This window comes from Phascolarctos cinereus, unplaced genomic scaffold (assembly GCF_003287225.1).
Source record: "Phascolarctos cinereus isolate Bilbo 61053 unplaced genomic scaffold, phaCin_HiC Scaffold_726;HRSCAF=1367, whole genome shotgun sequence".
Lineage (NCBI taxonomy): Eukaryota > Metazoa > Chordata > Mammalia > Diprotodontia > Phascolarctidae > Phascolarctos > Phascolarctos cinereus.
The window spans coordinates 166,070,878-166,081,419 of NW_027556098.1; the positions used below are offsets into that span (position 1 = coordinate 166,070,878).

General features: G+C 32.9%; 1 protein-coding gene across 5 annotated transcripts in view; it reads right to left on the reverse strand.

Moving 5' to 3' along the window:
- Window positions 1–585: 585 nt before the first annotated feature.
- The window catches only part of QTMAN (queuosine-tRNA mannosyltransferase), a 444,567-nt gene continuing 434,610 nt past the window's right edge, over window positions 586–10,542 (reverse strand). For all 5 annotated transcript variants that reach the window (XM_078146835.1, XM_020984733.2, XM_020984731.2 and 2 more), the window contains 3 exons: window positions 7,846–7,916; window positions 7,052–7,143; window positions 586–1,714 (listed from right to left, as the gene is read on the reverse strand). In XM_078146835.1, the coding sequence (XP_078002961.1) occupies window positions 1,631–1,714; window positions 7,052–7,143; window positions 7,846–7,916 (247 nt within the window). In that variant the 3' untranslated portion in view covers window positions 586–1,630. The remainder of the gene's footprint in view (window positions 1,715–7,051; window positions 7,144–7,845; window positions 7,917–10,542) is intronic.

Sequence of the window (10,542 nt, forward strand, 5' to 3'; positions counted from 1 at the left end):
GAGCTTACTTAAATGTTTCTATTTCCTCGTATTCTCTGGCTTTGTTTTGGACTCTCTGGAACCCTTCCTGCCTTTAACTTAAAAGTTTTTTCCCCCTATTCCCTGAAACCTTGCCTGAATTACCAGACTTGGTAATTGCTTAATTATTCTAGACCTGTGGGACTTACTGCGTCCATTGCCTGTTCTAACCTCAGCTGAATACCTGTTTTCTCAAACTGCAAGAATCCCCAGTCACCTTGTCCTCGTCTTGCTTGGCAAATCTCCCTTCCGGCTCCCTATACCTCAGTATGATAAAGGAGGAGAATATCTATTCCAAAAGCCAGAAAAACTGCAACTCACCTGTCAATAAACAGAAGATGGTTAATCAACAGACTTTACCTTAATGACTACAAATGTTTACCTCCTGCTTCTTTCCAGAATGCAAAGAAAATCTTGGGATTGTCATAATATTTTATAAACATTTGCAAGACAGACTTGTTCATCAGATAAAGAAACAATTGTATTCATTGACTCTGACACAAAGAAGCATGCAGTGATAAACATACAGATAGATGTACAATCTTATACATGAATGAGATATGCTAATTAAAAATTGCAGTGGGCACTTTATTAAAAATTTATTCTACAATCTGAATCTTCAAAACATCTTTACATCAACAAATATAGCAGATTGACTGTTGGAATCATGAGCAATTTATCTTGGAAAGATTGTATCTTTATCAGCATATATAGATTTTTATGAACATTTACATTAAAATTATGAGTTTTATTAGAAAATATTTAACTGTTATCTGTTCTTGGTCCATGAAAAAAAATAAAAGTGGCTCTGCTTTCATTTTATTGGATAGATGGCACCACATAGCATATTTCCCATGCTAGTTTGAATTACAGCTGTTTATCTTGCAGCTTTCTTTAAGATTAATTAAATGCAAATGTAACTCTGTGAATCATGGGAATACCTGCCAGACCCCTTATTAATACCTTCACTTAAAAACCCCTGTGCCAGAGAGTCATTAATTTGCTAAAAGAAAAGTGCTAAAGCAGCCCTTTGCCCACAAACAAGTCATAGATGGCTGCCCAATTAGTCCAGTAGTACTCTGATTCTTCTTTCAGGCCCTGTGGCCCTTTGAGGACACAATAAGGCTCCAATGATAACCTGGCAACCTAGGTAGAAACCCAGCCAAGTGAAAGCTTTTGAAGCTGCAGTTTGGCTGCCATCATGTCGGCAAAAAGAAAGAATTCAGGCACCATGTCATCCAGTACAAAGGATAAAAACAGATTCAACCGGAAATTCAATGTGGCACCACATATGGGATACATGAGTGCGGTTATACAACAGGCCACATATTTTTTTTTGAACAGTCTCCTGCATGTGATGCCGAGGACATGTGTAACCATCATAACGTCTCTAGGAATCTGTATTTAATTTGAGTCGGGGTGGTGGCAGGGATGGGAGATCTGAAGCCGCCACAGGTTTGTGGCAGATGGCTCTGTGTCAGCTATGACAAGCAGCCAGGCTCGGCTTCCTCTGCAGATTTTCTTTTCTCTCTGATCAGGTAAATATGGGCACACTCTGGAAAGTTCTACAGATTCTGCCTTAGGCTGCAAGTTTGTGACTTAGCCCCATCTGTCACAAATCTTCTCTAGGTTCTGTTGTAAGCAGAGACCTGAATTTACCACGGAGTGCTGCCCAAGAAAATCGAGCCACTTCGCCCTAAAAAAAAAGAAAAGAAAAGAAAAGGAAAAAAAAGGAAAGGAAGAAAGGAAGAAAAGAAAAGAAGAAAGGAAAATGAAGGATCATTAACTACTACTGAAAGACAAAAAGAGTGTTGAAAAATTATGCTGAAAATTTTAGGTTTGATTTGCATGAACTACATTTTTAAAATCTCCAAAATTAACAGTGCCTGACTTCCAATTAGCTCAGAAAATCCCAGTCTCTGGTTCAAAGTCTAACTAACTATATTCACAACCTTAGGTAAAAGCTACTCTTGCGAATGGGTAAATTTTGCTGCATACTTATTTCCTGGTCTATGTTAGGGATGACAGCTATTAGAAGGTTATCATCCAACTTTTAATTTTTATAAGCACAGTATATATTCTACTTCTTTAAATTAAAAAAAAAACTAATGTGGATTTTACTTTGAACTGGGTGTAGGCACAAGTTAAATGCCAAAGCATTTATAAAGCATTTCATGCTTATAAATTTTATAAAAGAAATATATTGTTTCATGATAACTGTTCCTTTGAAAAAATTCCACGCAGATAGGTTGCTTTTATTTTTTTTTCTGACAGATGAAGTAGATGGGGTGAAGAATCTTACCCCCAAACTTGATGACACATGAATGGTGGAAGAAGGAAGGTCAAGAAAGTATGTAAGGCAGCATCCTACACTTAGCCTCCTTACCCTCCAAGAATACATTTATTGTGTTAAAGTTTTTCCTTTTGTTTTACTTTGAAAAAAAGAAATTAAGACTTCATTTTAAATTGTGCTTGTACAGTTGTGAGTTTTTAGTAGGTCTTAAAGTGTCACAGGCTTTTAACTTTCCCTTTTTATTAAAAGTAGTGAATTTGGAGGACTCCTGAGAATAGCAGGACACACACCATTCACCTCTAAACTGTCAGCTCAAATTCAATTCAAACCTGCAGTGACCAAGCTGTTCAAGGAACTTCATTGTTTGGTTTAAAAAAAAAAAGCTTAGCCAAGGTCCAGTTAGAAGCACTTTGACACGATTAAAAGACAAATGACTTATCTTGGAAGTCACTCCAACTTGGAGGCTAGGATGGCTTAAATCCATGCTGGACAGCAGGTTTATGCAAGAGTGTAAGAATTCATTTCCCCAAAACAGTAGTGAGCCAGATATTATTGCATTTTTTCCCCCTATGAAGCTTTATAAGATGTTTATTGCACTCTGAAGAATCAGAATGGAAGAATTGGGCCAAAGATGAGTAGAGGATGCCATATTGTAAATTACAAGGAAAACTAGACGCTAGAATTCAGGAATAATAGCTAAGACATTTGTTTTCATACCCAGAATGCCCACTTGGTGGAGAAATAAAGTGGGGCATTTCTATAGTGTGAAAAAACTCATAATATTTAGAGTTAACTGGTGTCTGCTTTTGACTTACTTTATGATGCTAGGAAAATCATTGAACTTATTTGTACTTTTTTTCTCTCTTAACTATAACCTTGGTAGCATGGGGTGGTGGGGACAACACATTTTTTGAAAGCATTCTAAGATTCACCAATTTTAGGTTTTCTACTAAAATAAAATATTATTGTTGCTACTATTAAGCCTTTCTATGAATAAATTCACCTTTTCAGATGAAACCTCCACAACAGTAGTTTTGGTGGTAGTTAAAGGAGGTGGGCAATAGTTAGGCTGAAGTAAATCAACCAACATTTGTCCACTTTATTCTAGTAATGCCTTTTATGATTACTCTTAGAAGCCTGTGTTTAAATTAAATTTGGATTACAAGTGACATTTGTGGTGTTGACATAGTGAATCCTACTCTGTATAAATGACAAGGATGTAGTCAAACATAATTCCTAGTAATCTGCTGAAGAAAAGACATATCCTAAAACAAGAAGGTTGCAGTCAAATTGACAATGAGTAAATTTTACACACAAACTTGAAGAGAAACTAGCTAAGTTTGACACATTGATTTCTCTTGGTGTCAAATTTGCTTAAAGATGCTAGAACACATCTGGGGTGTGTGTGTGTGTGTGTGTGTTATGTGTATGCTAAAAAAATTTCAATATCTGAAGTCATCATAGGTGGTAGGTGATCAACATAATGTTATATTATAGATTCCCATGTTACTAAGAGCACCATTATGTCCACCTAGTAACCCATTGTTTCTTCCCTTTAAAATGATTATTATATAAGATGTCTTTACTTATATCAAAACAACTTTAATTTGTTTTGAAATTAAAATTTTACTTCATGTATAATAAATGCAAAGTTTTGTTGCCTTAAATTATAGCAAGGATTAAGTGTGGTTTACTGGGTAGAAAGCTAGCCTCTGACTCAAGAAGACCTGGGTTGAAATTAGGCCTCTAAGATATATTAGCAGTGGGTACCTGAGCAAGTGTCCATCAATGGTCCAAAGGACTGCGAAGATTGTAAGTTACAAGAAAGTTGCTGACCTGCATTTGCAGGAGTGTCCTCACTAGGAGTCAATAAAACCGGAGGATTATTTAAAAAAAAAAAGAGTTCTAGCTACTCTGATCCTAAATTTTCATCCATATGAAAAATCTTAATCTACAGTATGGATGGTGTACAATAGAAAGTTGAGATAATCATAAAAATAAAACTTTTAGCCAAAGTCTAAGTTATAAAAGCAAAAAAAGACAAAATTAGAGCTTTTAGCTGTCTTTTGAGCTTTTCAGATTATTACAGATACCATAAATGTTGAATGTCAACAGTTTAAATAATGGCATATATGATTTTTTTAAAAAGTATAAGAAAATGGATTTAAAACTTTTACACAGTGAACCAGGAGCTTCTCTCTTTAGCTATTGCCACAATAAAAACTGCTAAAAAATAAAAACACCAAACACCTTTTTGGTAGTTGGGAAAGGGAGAGCCAACTCTCTAGTAATCACTTAAAGTAAAACTACTCTATAAATGTACCAACTAACAAAACATGTTTTGAAAATATTACTAACAAATATGCTATAACAATGAAATATACATAGAGTGGCTGTATTTTCTTTTTATAAGCTTAAGTCTCTTATGGCAAAGCTAATAAATCAAAAGATGTGATCAAAGATAGATACTGTATGGGATGCTATATTCTCCTGTATGTCTTACTACATAAAAAAAAAGTTTTCTGAAAATTGTTTTCTATTGAGAAGCTATCAGTTACTTCTAGCGCTTAGCATAATTTATATTTTGAAATTTTCATTGTTATTCACTTAAAATATGACACCATATGTATATGAAAAGAGTTGAATGAGTTGAATATTATTAATAACTAGGGAGAGAAGTTGCTGTGAATACAGAGAGACATAGCTAGGTACAGAGAGAGTGATATATCCATTGGCAAGCCATCTAGAAAGTATACTAGAAAGATAACAAAAACACTACTGGAAAATTATCTGCATGAATGACAAATTTAGAAAACTTTTAAAAATTATTAGACATATATTCTGTAAAAAAAATATAGAAAAGTATGTGTGTATATTATGACCAAGGAATCATATGGAATGACAATGAGATAATCTCTAAGATATTATTACTATTCTATTGATACCATTTTAATGCATTAACACTAGATCAGTACAGTGAGGCTCTTTCAGAGCTTATCAGGGGAAATTTGGGAAACAATTCTAGAACATTCTATCTTTGTCTTTGTACAGTAGGAGTAGTAGCACTAAAACTTTTCAACTGGAAATGTTTTCTCCTATTACTAAAAGGCAACTTGTTGGAGTTACTTCTTAAATGGTTTAACATTTCCAGAGGCAGAATAGCCGGGTTAATAAGGCCCAACCTGAAACAATGTGATAATTTGCTCCATTTTGATGGTGGCATTTCATTTAAAAATAACTCACCAATAAACTACTTGAAGGAAAGGAATCATCTGCTTATGGATATATACAGTATATATGGATGTGTGATATTGGGGAAAACACACCCATTAGGAAACAAGGGAAAGGAACATGCACTTATTGAGCACCTACTATATACCAGGCACTTTATAAACATTACCTAATTTGATCTCGTTTGTATCAATGATTATTCTATCACTTACTTTATTTTCATAAGTTGCATATTTTGGTAGTACAACATCCCTGAGTTTATTTGTGTTAATATAATAATAAAAACAAAACTATTCCTGAACTTGAAGAATTAGGAAATGTCAAGGTAAACCTTCAAGGTCTGTTTTCTCTATGAAGCCTCCTTGTATAACTATACAATAGTATTGACTCAAGAAGTAATGCTGAGCACTGGAATTGTTCAGTCAGCATTTTAAACTATTATGAGCTACCTTCTGAACCATTGCCAAGTTAATAGACAATGAAAGATAATGAGCTTGAAATTGGGTGTTAAATTGCATTTTTGGTTCTCTCCTGTTTTCTAGAAGTTTAACTGTTTCCTGCAGAAACAAAGTCTTGTTTTGATATGTAACTATGTAAATATGTATTTTTAGAACAGGAAAAGGAAAAATGAGGAAAAGCCAAACAACTGTATTCCATGTGCCATGGTTATATATTAACACATGGAAATTAAAATATGATAGATTATAAAACTGCAGATTGCAAACTACACTGAATTTATATAAAATCAAGACATCACATTGGAAGAATTTTTTAAAAAAGTATTGCTCATGGCCTAGCACCAGCATCAAATTCATAAGACAGATTTATTTGAGATCAATGGCTTAGAATTTTAGTAGGGTATCTGTGGTGCCATTTCAAAAATTTTCAATTTTTGAATAAAGAATAAAGGATTAGACAATGAACATGAAGGCCTGCTATTATCTAAAATTTTATCTCCTTTTTTGTTTAGATTGACACATCTAAACTGGAATATGTAGTTTTTAAAAATTTTGTTGTTGTTGTTGAAATGTATAGTGAGTATTAGATCTCTACAACTATTTTTCAAATAGTTCAGAAAGGAGGCAATGACACTGTATAATGTCATTCACCTGAATTTTTGAGTACTGGAGATTTCATTATGATAGGAAGAAAGGCTTATCCTCATTAGTATAATTGTAGATTCTTTCTTTTACTTCCTTTTAAACTAATGAGTTGCATTAATCCAGGTTCATTTTTATAAGCCTCCTGGGTCCAAATGTAAAGGACAGTCATCTTAGAAAACAATAAATTTTTTAAAAAGCATGTAGCGTGCATTAAGTGCACGTATTTCATAAGACCTAGGTTAATACAACTGGCATCCAGTTTAATTAATCCTTGTTAGTGTAACAACTAATATCCCTCCCTAGCATGTTTCCTTTAAACATTAGTATGTTAATTGTTTTTTTAAAAAGATTTTTCTTTGTACTTCAACATGGCATTATACCATGTAAATCTATTCTCAACAACTACCTTATAAAGATGTTTTCTTATAATATCTGGTCTCTTGCAGAAATTCTGAAGTCTTTTAAAAAGCTGTTCAGGTGTAGAATACAGATATTCAGCTGCAGGAAAAAACAGATACATTTTTAATGAAACAAAAACCTCAAAGCACACACTCGATATTAGTCACTTTACTAATTAAAAATGCATATTGCTCTGTGCCGCCTCATGTTTTACATTATTTAAGCATGATTTTATAAGGTTACCTCAGCTCACAAGGATGTTTAATGCTAAATAAGACTGTGTAGTTGTGCTGTTTAGACATCTCCTTTGGGTGATTAAAATACATTATTCTAATGTAACACAATGCATATGTGATACATTTAGTGATGAGATTTTCAAAGAACTGGTAGTAGAGCTGTATGTACCCTGTACAACAGTTGCATGCTATTAACCATTAAACTGTTTAAATAATTTGCAGTGATTTCCAGTTCTCCATTTTTCTCTATGTCTATCATTTTCTAAAAATCTGTAAGCTATTGCAACAGCACTGACCTGCTTATAAAAATCCATCATTATGGGATGTGTATGCTAACAATGAAGAATGCTATTTGAAAACTTGCTTTTTTGTTATCTTGAAAGAACAGATGGTAAATATAAGCTTACTCTAATGTATTAAAACACATAAAATTTTCCTTAACACTAACATGTTGACTTGCCAAATAAACAATTGCTCTTGCCTAAGTTTATTTTCAAACTTTATAATTTAGCATGAATCATGTATTAAATCTCAACAAAGAAGAAATTACATGAAAAATAGCTACCTGGAAATATTTCCGGATAAACCAAATCTTTGGGACACAGTGGGTAACAACCACAATATACAGCTTCTAACCTAAAGACGTTTTTAAAAGGGGGGAGGGGATTGAGGGTGGGTGAGAACAGAAAACAAGACATTAATGACTTAAGTCAGAAACTTATTTTGTCCATTTACGTTAACTGTATAAACTAAGAGTTAGCTGGGACAAGGAAAAATGGTCAGCAGTCAAATACTTCTAAATGCCAAAGTTGCTCTTTTAAAAGATTTTATTGATTATATATGAATTTCATAGAACAGAACCAACAGCATATGTTTTGTTCACTGAATAAATCAAAGCGCAGCTCTGCATTTTTTTGTTTTTTAAATACTGTTTAACACATTTTATAATCAGCAGATAAACACATGTAACAACATGGTAAAGTATGGACAGCTTTTCTTAATAATGCTACAAAAGCCTAGAATGTTCATTTTTCAAATATGTTTAAATACAATAGCAACGATCTCACATGTAACTGCACTCCCCCCAAAAAAACCCCTCCAAAACTGTTAACATTTAATAGCTACTCTAAAAACCATCAGAAAAGGTTTATAGTCTGTTAGGATGGAGCATTTTCATTTTAACCTAATGTTTCAAATCACTTTATTATTAGGCAGAAGGTAAAACTTTCCTTTTTCATAATCAATAGTCAAGATTCTTTTGGCAAAACACCTACTGGTTCATAGACACTGTGCTTTCATTAGTAACAACCAAGATTCTCATAATACCGAAAGAGAAAACTTTTATTATGGTATAAATAAGTTAGAAAGTTTCACTGGGTAATGGGAACTTCCCAAGGACAACTAATGGGGAAGTGGCTGTAACATAACCTTTTTCTAGCTGAAAGTGTTAAATAGAAAAGAAAGAATTTTACTTTGGTGGATTTTTCCCCTTCTGCATAATGGCTATTGATCTGACATATAATAAACTTTAAAGATACCACTATAATTTCTGTTGGCTAGAAATTACGCAGTGAAATTCAAAACACTTCTTAAATATGTTTATTTTATGAGAGACTTTGAATTGCATCCAAAACGCTGACCAAAGGAGGAATTTTATTTTGAACTTCAGAGTTTTTTTTTTCAACTCAGGAATAATTTGAGGTCTTGTCAATGTTTACCTTGTTTATTTACAGTAACAAAACAAATGCAATTTAAACTGTTTTTAAGTATATATTTTCCCCATTTCATTACATTAACTCCAATTAGTTTAAAAGAACTGCATTTATGCTGATGCTGCAAAGTTCTGAAAAATAGGCAGTTTTAAAATTTGTTCTATACCTGATAGGAGTGACAGGATGACAGATAACAGAGGAGCTAGTTACTAATTGCTATTTTGGAGTCAAAACTAATGCCGAGTACTTTCTGTATATTAGTTGTGTGCACATAGAAATTCCTGTTGCAACCATAATACGAACTGCATTGTGATTGTACTTTCAAATGTTAACAATCATATTGAATACCAAATTCTGCAATATTTTTATTAGCAAAAGCACAATAACATTCACTTTATCTGAAAGCATGTAGCTTTTAAACAGAATGCCAGTTCTGAAGGCAAATGGATGTGAATATTTTCTTCTAATTACACAAAAGCAAAAAAGTGAGGTCACAGGCATTTCACTGAGAACATAAGCTATCTGCTCTTAAGTAATAGATGTGAATAGAAGTATCTGGTTTCCCAAAAGAATTTCAGGCTAAGGTTGCATTTTGAGTTAGTAAATGAGTTTTCTCATTCCTTTCCCAAAAAACTCTTCAAATTAAAATCATAAAAGACTGAAATTTTAGCATTTTGTTGTTGGGGGAAATCCCAAATCTCATATTGATATTCTTTTTTTGGTGAATTACCTTACTGATAATTTTATTTCTAATGCATGCAGCAAAACAATAAAAAAAATTTCTGTACCATCCAAGTATAAAATTACACTCTCTTTTATCCAGATCCATGACTGGAGCTTAAACTCTATTCAAATAAACATTTGGGTTTTGAAGTGGCTTCATAGCAAATTAAATAGTGTGTTATCTTAAGTTTTGCACATTTCTGGCATTTTGAAGAAAAGTATCATATCATGACAATAATACAAGTATTCATCATTTCAATTCATATGCACTACCAGTTAAATAATAAATAGGGTTCCAATTGATCTATTGTAAAAATGGCTAGTAAATGACCTTTTTATTCCAATTAACAAATCATCTGCTAAATCTATGAATCTTAATATTCAGATCTATTCACTTCAATTCATACAATTTATCTGCAAATAGTTGTTGGGCTTTTGATTCTAAATATAATTAGCTGATAATTTTGCTTGGCTGAATTACTTTTCTGTAGGGCCTGCTAAGGCTCTCAGTCGCATTATCTAGCAATAATGAATCTGATAGGTGAAATTTTTTACTGTAATGAGGATGAGACACAGTTGTGACACCTGAGTCTAGTAATAACAGAAGACTGCTAATTATCGACAGCACTTTTTTGTGTGATGCATGGAGAAAAAAACCCCTCATTATTAAAAAATAAAAAGTTACAATTATAAGTGACACCGGAGGAGAGTAAATAAAATGGAGTGATTAAAACATTGCTGCTTTAAGGGTGTTTTTAATTAAGTGGAAATGCTAATGTTGTCATACTTAGCAGATGGGATTAAAATTAGTTATTGTAAGTAACTCA